Genomic DNA, 13,754 nt, shown 5'->3' with positions numbered 1-13,754 from the left:
ATCATCAATAACAGCTGGGACACTCTTCCCTCCTCCAAGGTGATGGGCGGCTGCTTATGCCACCACATCATGATACCCAACAGCACCGTTGAACAACGGCTGCACTGATGAACCCAGAATCAGGGTTGAAGCCACCTGTTGCTAAGCAACGCTCAACTCCAGCAGAAACTTAATGCAGCGGCACACAAACACGCAGAGGCCAGAGAGAACAGTTTGACCTGCAGTCAATAATCTTCACAACCTCCATCAGCCCCGCCCCTAGACACTGGTCTCAGATTCAGCTTCACCCAAGTTCTTACCTTTTCTTCTCTGTTACTGGGTTCCCCTGAACTGTACGGCGACAGGTTTGACTGTGGAAGCGTTTTTCAATTCTTACTGATTAAAACTTTAAAGTGGAAATCTAGAGACGGCAAAACTGTCCAAGGACATCAAGGTGGTCTTCTGGAATAATCTAGGTCCTCTTTGTCCAGCTGCAGGGTTAGTAACCCACCAGCACTTTGACTGGAGATAAAATCTAACTAATGAGAAGACTTCTGGTGACCTAGAGGAGTGATGACATCATCAGGGTATTTTCTCCTTCAGCGAGAATCAGAACATTTCTACAACAGCTGGACTCCTGGAGTACTGAGTTTAATAAAACTAACCCCGAGAGGCAGGGATCAGTCGAAGAAGAAGAGGAAGAATGTATCTTAAACTGAGGCTGAATGAAACATCTGTCACATTTACATCATCACCCACAATTACACCTCAGAGTGGCGGCAGGCAGCTGTTGCGGCCTGCAGGTATTTGGCCAGCTGAGACGTGTCAGAGGACACGCCCCCAAGCTCTCCTTGATGTTTCCCAGCACCGGGTTTCAGCTGATCCTCCAGAAAGGTTTTACCTGCTTCACCTCTGCAACACAAACTCCTCTGTCACTTTGTACAAAAACAAGTAAGGCTTTTGATCATTCAGCAACCGCCACGAGACGAAGAGTCTGGACAGCGTGGACAGACTGAGGACACCTCACAGGAAGAAGCTGGGTCAGGTCTGGTTCTGTGTCCAATCTGCAGGGACCCTCGGCTGTAGCACTGACACCGTAGAGGTCTGACCGGCTCGTTGGCAGTCGAGCTTCTCGGCTCTGTGAGCTTCTTCATGTGCCTGCACCGTCGGCTGCTAAAGTAAGCCTGGTACTCCACGGCAGTACCGTACCAGCCGGCCAGCAGCACAACGTGGAACCATCAGTGTGGGGGCGGAGGCTCGAGGCTCGGACGCTCACACACTGACACTAACTTCCCACACCTGATGAGACCTGGTCCTCTTAAACTACACCCAGGTGTTGTGACTCTCCTCCTCCAGCAGCAGCCACCGAGTGTCTCACAGGAAGTCGACAGTCACATCAGGCTTGGCAGTGCCAAGATAAAAATAGAAAGCTGAAAGCAGTTAAAATAAGAACATGAGAGAACATTTGGAAGCAGAGCAGAACCACACGACTTCAGAGGTTCTTCGGTAGTCAAACATTCCTGATGACGCTCATCCACACACCTCCACCCACGCCTACGCGCATGTGCATTCTCACTGTCAGTTTTTGGTTGTTGTCTCATCTCTGGATGAAAAGCCATTGTTGGAAGGCTCCAGTCAGGCTAAAGGGATGGATCGCAGGTCTGAGCCAGGTCCCACCACCATTGGGTCTCGGTCGACGTCTTTGCAACAGCTCCGCCCAACAACGCCTCATCTTAACTACATCACAACTCAAGACTTCCAGGAGACGACTGTTATTCAGTTGACAGTTGCATTCCCTCCTCCATCGGCGTCTCAGAATATGAAAGGAGTATTTGACACTATAGATCTACACTGCGAACATCACGGTCACCCTCTACAGGTGAGCCGGTTTGTTAGTCCTGCCTTGTGGAGGCCTGTGTGAGTGAGAGTGTGTGTGTGTGTGTACATTCTGATAGTGTACCTGCTTCTCGCTGAGCGCTGTGATCTTGGCTTGAAGTTCATGAAGCTGCTTCTTCAGATCTGCGTTCTGTAAACATGAAAACACAGAACCGTGACAACGTTGACAGGTGAACTGGTGCATCATTGGTGTTGGTGAGAAAACACACACACACACACACACACACACACACACACACACACACACACACACACACACGTATGACTAGTAAGTTCACCTGGGGGTCCTGCTTCATCTGGGCGACCAGTTTCTGTAGAACAAAACAACAGAGACGTTACTGACGCCTGCTGGCGGGAGGCAGAAGTCTGGAGTTGCCTGTGTGACTTTACTGATTAACCCTAAACCCTCGAACACAGATATTCCACATTTGATCAAATGCCAAATTATGTGATTTGAACCAAAAGTGTCACAAAGTTTATCATCTGATCTTTTTTTTGTTAATTACAACTTGTGGCTGATGTCCTTTTGGCAAGTTTCTACTTTCCTGACTGGGAGCAGTGATTTGACGCAGCACCTCCAAAGCTCCACTGGAACTTGGGTCAACAGAACCAAAGGTTTGTTGAGGACTAGAAGAGCGACTGCTGCTACTGATGATGAGGAGGAGGAGGAGGATTCCTGCTGGACACACCAGCATCCTGGACCTGAGCTAGCTGATGCTAACACTTCCCACCCACTACCAGCCATTGGGCTAAGCTAACTAGCCTGGACCTGAGCTAGCTGATGCTAACACTTCCCACCCACTACCAGCCATTGGGCTAAGCTAACTAGCTGGACCTGAGCTAGCTGATGCTAACACTTCCCACCCACTACCAGCCATTGGGCTAAGCTAACTAGCCTGGACCTGAGCTAGCTGATGCTAACACTTCCCACCCACCACCAGACATTGGGCTAAGCTAACTAGCTGGACCTGAGCTAGCTGATGCTAACACTCCCCACCCACTACCAGCCATTGGGCTAAGCTAACTAGCTTGGACCTGAGCTAGCTGATGCTAACACTTCCCACCCACCACCAGACATTGGGCTAAGCTAACTAGCTGGACCTGAGCTAGCTGATGCTAACACTCCCCACCCACTACCAGCCATTGGGCTAAGCTAACTAGCTTGGACGTGAGCTAGCTGATGCTAACACTCCCCACCCACCACCAGCCATTGGGCTAAGCTAACTAGCCTGGACCTGAGCTAGCTGATGCTAACACTCCCCACCCACTACCAGCCATTGGGCTAAGCTAACTAGCCTGGACCTGAGCTAGTTGATGCTAACACTTCCCACCCACCACCAGACATTGGGCTAAGCTAACTAGCCTGGACCTGAGCTAGTTGATGCTAACACTCCCCACCCACTACCAGCCATTGCGCTAAGCTAACTAGCCTGGACCTGAGCTAGTTGATGCTAACACTTCCCACCCACTACCAGCCATTCATCCATGATCTACTTTCAAAATAAATCCACTTAAGGTCTCGACGTCAGGGTTTGTTCACTGGGTTTCTGAAGAGGCTTGGTCATGAAATCATAGGACACTAGTGTGCTGTGTTGGCAGGAACCGCAACTGCAGAGCTTAGTGGGAGTTAAACCCCGACTGGACCAACAGAACCCCGAACACAGCATACCTGATGGATCTGGATCTCCACCTTCAGGGCCTCCTGTAACGTCTGTAATTCCATCATGGATCCAGTCAGTCTGCCAGCCGATCGATCAGCCTGGACACACAAACACACACCAGCAGTTTCACAGCTGTTGTCATAGCAACCAGCACTACAGCCACACAAGGTTTTCTTGACACCGGCAAACAAATCTTCAAGGTCAGATAAGGTCAAAGGAGGTCCAGAGCAGCTGTTATCAAAGTGGGGTCAGGGGACCCCCAGAGGGCCTCAGGAGAATGAGTGGCTGACTTGCACTCCGATTGTAGGTTTAATTTAGTTTTTTCAGGTTCTTTACTTGTGGTCGTTTCCTTCCCCCTCATGTTTAAAAAACAAACAAACAACAACTTCAAGTGTCTGATAGAAAAAATGAATAAAAAAATCAATATTAAAGAAAATACAACAAAACCATAATCATTTATTATTGCTGCTAATATGAGCATCGAGTTCGTGAGACTGCACATAAATGGGGCAAAAACAAATGAACAAATATTTTATTCGTGGCAAATTTTTCATTTCTCTTTGTATTTTTGTTTGGTAGAAGTGATCAGCAACTTAGCAAACACAACATAATTAAAGAATTCCACCTTTAGTGAGTGACGCTGAAGCCTGAATATCTCCAGATATCAAATCAATTCATAAGAAAGAAACTTGTGCGTCACTTTGAAAAACTGTACTCTTAAGTACTTTTTTGCAGTTTGCTTTTTTGTGAAGGAAAATTCTCTGTCCTCTTGGTTCAGAGTTTCCTGAAGATGGAAAAGTGACCTGAGCACCTGAAAGGGTATTTTTTTATTGTCACTGAAAGGCTAGTATTAAGTTGTCACTCAACGATGTACAAAACTTTAATAGAAACACCAAGGGAACATGGGATCTGGGTTCCGTTGAGGGTGGCCTGGGTCTGGCTGGATGGGTCCTTACACATGTGAACTGGTGTCTAACTGGGATTTTACCTGAACACCGTCTCCAGTAGGAAAACCATCCAACTGAAGCATGAAAGTGCCGCTGGAGACAAAAACACACGACATCACCAACAGGTCAACAGAACAAATTCACTTGATCGCTCCAACATTCTCAGTGAAACAAGCTGATAACATTCATGGCGGACGGGACCAAACCGACTCTGCTCAACTTCTAGGTCGATGTGCTAACTGTCAATCAAGCAAACTGATGTGACTAAGAAGCAAGAACTGTTCAGCTTCTCAGCGAGGGGCCCATTTATCCAGGTAACGCCTGGAAGCTGCTGACGAGGCAGCGGACACAGGAGCTGAATCCACCAGCGAGAACTTTCCAGGAAGTAGACTGATGAGTTTCAGCTGGGAATGTTGGAAAAAAGGACGCTCATGGTTACTGATGTTCTACGGGAAGCGCCTGTGGTGTAGACGGACAGTGACCTTCCAGGTGTCCGTTAGGAAGCCTGTCAGGCATTCCCTCTCCTAGTCGCACCAGGTGATCTGCGACCACCGCTCAGAGAGGTTTTCGAGCCTTTTTATTTCAACAAAAACATCTGGATTGCAGATCGTCTTCCTCTCAGCTTCACCGTCTCCTCAGGCTCAGTGCAGGTGACACGCAGGTATGTGTATCCGTTCCGTGTGCAGCACACATCTACAGGTACGTTGGGCTTCGCTCACTTCAGGTGACCTTCGCTCAACAATTTGCCAGAACGCCTCCTTAACGTTCTGGTGTGTCGCTTCCGTCTCGTCTCTTTTCTCTCCCTGCATGCTGCAGCCAGGTTCCGGAACCTTGAAGCTCCGCCCCCTGCCGCTGGCTTCAGGGAGCAGAGCGGATAATTCAGAGATGGATTATCAAAAGTCACGCAGAGAAACAGATGACGAGCCGCCATTTGAGGATCCGTGGTGAAACTTCTTCTGTTAGGTTAGCAGACTCAGCGCCACCTTCGGGCAGACGCGCCGTTTTGTACAATTAGCAACCAGATTGATGGCAGCCTTTGGGATCAGCGAACTGTGCTGTCGCGAACTGCAACTTCAATTAAAAATCGATTAATCGTTCAGCTTAATTCGATTGACGTATTGATCAAATGTGACGCAGCCGTGAACTGATTATTGGGAGTGAAGATGTATTCTGAAGGGACTCACCACTTGGCTGTGGGACTGGACTCCACCCCTCTGTGCTGCCCTGCAACACAAAACAAACACACAAGGTACAATCGCAGATTCAGAATAACCCATTAATATGCAGACAGGAGTCCAGCAGAGGAACCAGACCAACCCTCCGACGTTCCACTGGCACAAAACAAACTTGTAACTTAACAGTCACTTTGTTCAGGAAAACATTGGGAACTTTTTCTGGTGGAAATGTGTGGTTTTCATGGTCGCTGGTGACGACAAGCAGAGCTGAGCTGCTGGGGTCAGCAGAGTGAAATGTTGTTCCTGGGGTCAAGCACTCACGTTTGTGCACCACGGCCTCACATCAACAATGTTTCAAGTTCTCTCAGCACTGTCAGAAGTCATAATCACCCTTGTACAGATTCAGAGTTCACATTTTTACAAAGAAGTTTGAGTGGAATTTCTCTGACACGTCTGGTGAGAAGATCCTTGTCAAATTCAGCAGCATCCATGACGACGACGAAGCCACGAGCTCTGACAGGAAATCCACATCCAGCACAAGACTGACTTCATCTTCACTTCAGCACATGAACTGAACGCTCAACTATTTCTTCCCGTGACTTTCCAAAGGTTTTTCACGGCAGCAGGAAAATTTCACACGCCAACGTCACGACTGAGACTCAATTAACCAAGAAGATAAAAGCGGAAGCTTGCAGCCAACTCACGACAACTTTCTCATGAAGCTCTTCCACACAGACAGCGCTGAGAGAAAAATGCTGCCAGTTTCCAGCAGGACTGCAGGTTTCAACTGATTGATTTCCCCGGCTCATCCAGATCTGAAGTCACGTGACCAACGTTCAGGCGCGAAGTCACATCTGCACACACGTGGCCAATATCAGCGGATGCTGACCCGTCCATGCATCGCTCCAATGCTCAGTATCAAACATCAGAGATGAGGACGCAACAGTAAGAATGGGAGCCGTGAACATGAAAAATAAAAATGCAAGTTTTACAAATCACTTTTTTTTTGTTGTTGTTGTTGTTCCCTAACCTTTTCTTAGACAGCTGATCTGTGACCAGCAGGTGGAGGAGCCAACGCACCACGAGCGTTTGGACTGCGTAAGACTGAACTGACAGTTAATTTCGTGGTTAAAGCATGAGCGCGCTGCTCCCGTAGCGAGGCTCTCTCGCCAGTGCATGGCAGCGCTTCACTCCGCCACCAGGGGCCCAGTCCCAGACAGCAGGAACGAACAAAGTCTCAGGAAGGAAGTTGACACCAACCAGAAAAAGACGAGGGACTCAGAGAGGAAACTGACACTAAAGTTCTGGGAGGCCGACTCGACATAAACGTGAAAAGTTTTCAGACGCCGTGTTTTTCTTCAGTCTGTTCCGTATCTGCAGAACCTCCCCTCCTCACATCAAAACTACTGAAGGATATTTACTTTGTTGCATATATGAAGTATAATTCTTGTACTCAATTTCAAGCTGCTTCCTGGTTTGCGTCTTGCCTGCTGGGCTGCCCCCTGATGAGATTACACTTCAGTTTCAGCACCGTTCCACTCGTTTCAGCTGGAATTCATCAACCTGATTAAATACGTTCAAACTGACACACCGACTTCACCTCCCCAATATCCTCTCTCTTCCTTTACTGCTGAAGCCACTCAGACGTGGTTCCACTCCAGGTGTGGACTCGTGAGGATTTCTAATCCAGAAGGTTAAACGACTTCAGCTCAGATCAGCTGGTCTGGAGCTGAAACTGAGGCTGAGTCTGCCCTCAGGTCCGGCTTGGTTGGACGTCCTCCTTCAATCGGACCCCTGGTTCAGAGACACCACCAGATGGGTCGCAACGAAGTACAAACTCTGCATGACTGCGCCAAGTACGTTTTTCTGGCACTTGTACTTTACCTGATAAGTACTTTTTCTGTTCTACAAATCTGTACTTTAAACCTCCACAATACATTCGACAAATCTTTAGAAGTCCAATTTTTTGTTTTTTGGAAGTCAATTAAAAAAGTGAACAAAAAGAGCTGATTTCTTCTACTTCTTAATCTTAAGTGCATTTAAGAGTCGGTACTTCTTTACTTTTACTTGAGTAAATAAGTCGAGTCCGTCCTTCTACTTCAGGGGAGGGCAACCATGGAGGGCCGTGTGTGTGCAGGTTCTCCTTCCAAGCCAACCCTTTAACAGGTGAGTCCACTGATGAACGCTCTTCTGTGGCTGAAGGTGTGTTAATGAGTGGACTCACCTGTTAAAGTGTCTGGTTGGAAGGAGAACCTGCACACACACGGCCCTCCATGGTTGCCCACCCCTGTTCTACTTCTACCAGAGTCTGCAGCTTTACTTCTACTTGAGTGATGAATGTGTACTTTTACTACTTCTGGACCAGGACATGAACCGGCAGAAGAGCAGTTGTTGGAGGTCCGAAAACCCTTCCTGCCGCTTATCGTTGGTAAACTGAGCGCAACAACAGAGGAGGGGGGGGGCTCTTCATGCTTTTTGTTATTAGCTTGAACTTTTCCAGTTCATGAAAGCTGCCTGACCAGAAGATGGGCGCTATCCTGCTAGCTAGCTAGCTACGTTGAGGATTCAATGGTTGTTTTATTTCCATCTCTTTATTTTCTTTAAACCTGTTTGCTTTTGTGTCTTTGACTCTGTGTGTGTGTGTGAGAGTACACGCGTGTAACAAAACGACAGCTCTCATGAACAAAAACATTCATCCATCTGACAGTTCATTTAAATCCCGACACCACCACCACACATTAGCGATACTGATAACCTAGGAAAACCTACTGATCCCCCGTTTTATAAACTAAATGATCAAAAATATTGATGACTATTGTTGAAATCTCCCGCCTGCACCACAGAAACAACGGCCCGATGGGAGCAACGCCACAACACCAGGGCTGCCCGCAGCACTGGTGGTTCGTATCATGTTCAACATTAAAACAACAAATGACAAAACCAGAAAAGTTGATAGAATTCAGGTTCAAGCTCCTCAGAGGCCGAAACGTGCCAAATTCAGAGGAGGCGGGGTCTCAGGAGGAGGCGGGGTCTCCGTCTGGTGAGTTGTGGTTATGATGTACACTTTGGTGTGTAGTGTTCAAGTCTTTGTGTTCCATGAACCGCTCTCTACTGAAACCATCGGAACTTGAACTCATCCTCAGGACGTTTGTAACGACCACCGGTGGACGAGGGTGTAAAATGACCTCAGGAAAGGAGAAGTGACGGTGGAACTCTCCCTCAAGTCTCCACATTTATAGAAACAAATGATGTCACTTCCTGAAAATGATCTCATTGGAAGTAGTACAGTCTTTCGTTGGATAGAAGAGAAAGTCTACTAACAGAGTGAGAGATTCCTAGAGGGTTGGTAGATGAGGATGGAGGTACACAAAGGAAATAACTCTGGTTGAGAGTGTGTGTGTGAGAGAGAGAGAGAGAGAGAGAGAGAGATGTATGACAATCCACTGAGGCTGGCCTCATTTCATGTGTTATAGCTTCAACATATATTCACACACGTTTTATAAATATGACAGAATCTAGAGAAAATGCGTGGAAGTAAACCACAAGGACTGAGAGTCACTATGTAACACACACACCTGCCTAGACTCACCTGTGTGTGTGTGTGTGTGTCCGCCACCACAAACCAACATGTGTCCCGGAGACGCGAGCACGGCGCCGGTTAATTGGACTAATTGCTCCCCGGGTGGGACACCAAGTTGTCTGGATAAACTTCCAGCAGCAGCAGCGTTACATGCCTTCGCACAGGCCCGAGAAAAGCGAGAAATGAGGCTAAAATGGAGGTTTGGAGATGAAAGCCTCCTGCTGCTGGACCTGAAATAAACCGAAGAAGTGTTTTGTGTCGGCGATGAAATAAATGTTTTATAACCTTCTTATTAATGGCCGTCTGGTTGTTCAATCTCTTATAAATTCACCGGCGCCGCCTCGGTGGGTCCCCGCAAGAAGGCGACCTGGGACGGTCCAGGGGGCCCGTCGGGGGTCCTGGTGCTGTTTCAGGGGGTAAAATCATCCGAAGTGGCATATTTAAGCGACATTCTCCGCCGCGGAGCAGAACAAGTGCTGCTAGCTAGCCGCTAATGCTAACCCTGCTGCTAGCCGCGCTAGCTAGCGCTCCCAGCCACGCTGATAACTTCCATCAAAGATGCACATAAACGGCGACGGCGGCGGCGAGGCGACGGAGAAAGAAGAGAGACGGAGAGAAATTCGCCCGGGAAGAGTCTCAGCAGACGCCATCTTCCAGGAGGATGACAGCGAGCAGGCGCTGGTGGGTCTAAGTTCTATCGGCCCCTTGTCCTCCACAACATCAACTCCTAGAATAAGAAACAGAGCAGCTAAAGAGCCAGAAAGACGCCGGAGCAGCGCGGAATAAAGCAGCCCGAACACCTGCAGCCTCCCTGGCCTCCGACATCTGCACACAGGCCCGCAGCAGGCCGCAAGTAAAGTTTGACAACAGAGAAAATTAAAGTTATGAAATTAAAAAGCCCAATGTGCACTTACTCAGCAGCAGTCCTCCTCTAGATTAATTAAATATATATCTGTAAGGAGCCGATCCACGGTGGAATTAGAGCAGATAAACTGTCCGGCTGCCTCCTGCCGGCGGGGCTTTGTTTTCTTGCTGTATTTGATATTTAGTTTGGCTGAAATTGTGTAAAAAACAGAGAAACTGAAGCTACAAAACAAGAAGAACTCTTCTTCAATCTCATTCAGCTCAGCCTCAGCACAGCACAGATTCCTGCGCCGCGGAGCTGGAGGAAGGGGGACAAAAACTACTTACCCACCGGGCGGATGCTCGTTTATCCGCGACTAACTCTTTGATATTTGTACGTGTTGTTGTTAAAGTTCGTTAAACGGAGCCGATCGTTGGCACCGGGCGAGAAGAAAATGTGTTCGAAAAGCGGACTAGTTTTTGTGTCGGTGCGGCGAATTTATTTCACTTTGCCTAAGGAACGGCGGTGCTGCGACTCCCATTGCCTAGGGAAAAAACCCGGATGTAAACTCAGTGAAACTCTATGGAGAGAAAGTCACACACACACGCACGCAAACACACACACACGCGGAGCAGTTTGCGTTGTTGCTTAGTTGAATCTGTGGTTCGTCTCTCTCGGCTCAGCCCGTCTCCAGGCTCCGTGTTCGGCTGCTGCTGCCGGAGCCGTCGGTGTGCTCGGTGGGGGGCGGGGGGGGGGGGGGGCAGGTGGCGGCCTGGTCTGCTGCTTTAAGGGCCTCGGAGAATTCAGGGGATCGAACCTGTGAGCGACTTCATGTTGTTCTCGGAGGTATCAGACCAGGTTCGTGTCCACAGCGACGGTTCGATCCGTCATCAGAGCGCGAGACCGCGGGGGAGTTGAGCTGGAGTTGCTCAGTTGTCAAGGTGAGGTCTGCGGACCCCGGAGGCGCCACCAGGCTCTTTAAGACAAACTTTATTCTTGAACACAAATTCCTCTGGAAACAGGCGTGAGCAGCTCACTCCAACGAAAAGTTTGTCTTCTGGTAAAAATGCAGACGATTTTGAGATTTCACCGCCATGGCGGGAAGACAAAGCCTCACGCAGGAGAGATTTGTAAGCAGACGTAATTGATGCTGTTAGATGGCACCGCGCCAATTTAGTTTCTGTTTATGAAATCTGGTTCAGTGTCGCCCGTGTGACCTTGAAAATTTATGAATAATAAATAGAAATGTAAAAAAATATTTTGTTGACAACCCCCCCCCCCCCGACTCACAGGCCAGCATTCAGCGGCGCCGAGGATGAGGCGGCACACCTCAGCCAGGCCGGGTCAGGTGGTCTCGTGTGCTCCAGACGCTCCGGAACGATCCAACCATTAAAATCACATTCTAACAGTTTTGCTTTGATGAATCCATCACACTGGCTGGATGAAGGAGGGAGGGGCCACACATCAGCCAATCAGAAGGAGGCATGAAACACAGCTGCTGGAATATGTTGATGAATCTGGACTGGTTTTAACTGGAAGAGTCGGTCTGGTGAACTCTGAGGTCACAAGGGCCGGATCCACTTGGTGCCAATCACTGATCTATATGATGATGTATTGATCACTGATCAGACACTGAATTAGCTTTCAAATGTATTGATACATAAGTGGGCGGAGTCTGATATCAGCACTGTCATCCAGTTGATGGAGGAATGTGTGACATCAGCAGACAGCTGGAACCCCTGGTGGAGTACCTTTTAGTAGTAGTACACACTCAGTACATGCTCAGTACACACTCAATGCATGCTCAGTCCACGTAAGTATACATTCAGCGCACACTCAGTACACAGTCAGTGCACGCAAGTATACACGCAGCACTCTAGGTACATGCTCAGTACTTACTCGGTACATGCCAAATATACACTCAGCACACTCAGGACATGCTTGGTACTCACTCAGTACATGCTAAGTATACACGCAGCACTCTAGGTACATGCTCAGTACTTACTCGGTACATGCCAAGTATACACTCAGCACACTCAGTACATGCTTGGTACTCACTCAGTACATGCTAAGTATACATGCAGCACACACTCAGTCCACGCTAAATAAACACTAGGCATACACTCAGCACACTAGATACAAGCTCAGTACATACTTGGTACATGCTAAATATACACCGCACACACTTAGTACATGCTCAGTACACGCTAAGTATACACACTGCACACACTTATTATATGCGCAGTACACACTCAGGATACACTAAGGATACACTCAGTACACGCTAAGTACACACTAGGTATACACACAGCACACGCTAAGTACACACGAAGAATACACTCAGTACACGCTAAGTTCACACTAGATATACACTCAGCACACTAGATACACACTCAGTACATGCTTAGTGTACTTTTGAGTACACACTCAGTACATTCCCAGTACATGCTCGGTACACGGTCAGACATGCTTAGTACACGCTCGTTACAGGCTCACTACATGCTTGGTACATGCTCGTACATGCTCAGTACACGCTTGATACAGGCTTGGCACATAGTCAGTATATGCTCAGTACACGCTCAGTACATGCTCATACATGTTCAGTACACCTGTGCTACATGCTCAGTATATTCTCGGTACATGCTCAATACATGGTCAGTACATGCTTAGTACATGTTCGTACCTACTCAGTACATGCTTAATACATGCTTGGTAGACTCTCATACATGCTCAGTACATGCTTGATTCATGCTCAGTACACGCTCAATACATGCTCAGTACATTCTCTGTACATGCTCAACACACGGTCTGTACATGCTTAGTACATGCTCAATACACGCTTGGTACATGGTCAGTACACGCTAAATACACGGTCAGTACACACTCAGTACATTCTCAGTACACATTCAGTACATGCTCAGTACAAGCTCCATACACGCTTGGTACATGCTCAGTACATTCTCAGTACTCTCTAAATACACCCTCATTACATTCTCAGTACATGCTCACTACACACTCAGTACATTCTCAGTACACATTCAATACACGCTCAGTACATGCTCAGTACACACTCAGTACATTCTCAGTACATGCTCAGTACACACTTAATACACACTCAGTACATGCTTGGAACACACTCGGTACACACTCAATACATTCTCAGTACACGCCTTGTACTTGCTCAGTACATTCTCAGTATATGCTCAGTACACACTCAGGACATTTTCAGTACACACTCAATACATTCTCAGTACACGCCTCGTACTTGCTCAGTACATTCCCAGTACTTGTTCAGTACTTGCTGAGTACACTCTTATCCATCATGACAACTGTGTTTGATTCTCTGTTGGACGAGAACCAAACACCTCGAAAGGAGACTGGAAGTGAAGTCTGGTCAGCGTCACTTGATGAAGAAAAGAAGCCAGAAAAACTGTAAACATTTGGCGAACAGATTTCCCATTGAAGAGGAAGAGCGAATTAATAACACACAAGATAAACATCAAAACTCAGGATTTAAAATTGTATCAGGACCCCTGGGTTGTGGCACCATGGAGCCCCGGCTGGAGCACGGGGTCTTTCTGGGTGAGTCTCCATGTTCTCCCTGTTCCTGCTGGGTTCTCTCTGGTACTCCAGCTTCCTCCACAGTCCAAAGACATCAAGAGGGACCAGGTT

At 47.9% G+C, this 13,754-nt stretch overlaps 1 protein-coding gene across 6 annotated transcripts in view; it reads right to left on the bottom strand.

Annotated features, from left to right (window-relative positions):
• phf21ab (PHD finger protein 21Ab) overlaps positions 1 to 10,365 on the bottom strand; it is a 28,027-nt gene extending 17,662 nt beyond the window's left edge. Inside the window, exons 1-6 of one of the 6 annotated variants that reach the window (XM_086209915.1) lie at positions 9,248 to 9,341; positions 5,668 to 5,707; positions 4,525 to 4,576; positions 3,545 to 3,634; positions 2,154 to 2,186; positions 1,940 to 2,005 (exon numbers count right to left, since the gene is read on the bottom strand). In XM_086209915.1, the coding sequence (XP_086066041.1) occupies positions 1,940 to 2,005; positions 2,154 to 2,186; positions 3,545 to 3,634; positions 4,525 to 4,576; positions 5,668 to 5,707; positions 9,248 to 9,287 (321 nt within the window). In that variant the 5' untranslated portion in view covers positions 9,288 to 9,341. Of the gene's footprint in view, positions 1 to 1,939; positions 2,006 to 2,153; positions 2,187 to 3,544; positions 3,635 to 4,524; positions 4,577 to 5,667; positions 5,708 to 9,247; positions 9,342 to 10,152 lie in introns of those variants that run through there. The other 5 variants (XM_086209912.1, XM_086209911.1, XM_086209916.1 and 2 more) reach the window with 5 other exon arrangements.
• Positions 10,366 to 13,754: the final 3,389 nt, after the last annotated feature.

This window comes from Aulostomus chinensis, chromosome 7 (assembly GCF_037954235.1).
Source record: "Aulostomus chinensis isolate RoL2024-O1b breed Wild chromosome 7, RoL_Achi_v1.0, whole genome shotgun sequence".
NCBI classification, from domain to species: domain Eukaryota; kingdom Metazoa; phylum Chordata; class Actinopteri; order Syngnathiformes; family Aulostomidae; genus Aulostomus; species Aulostomus chinensis.
The sequence above is the reverse complement of the archived record's forward strand: the minus strand, read 5'-3'. Positions and strand labels throughout refer to the sequence as shown.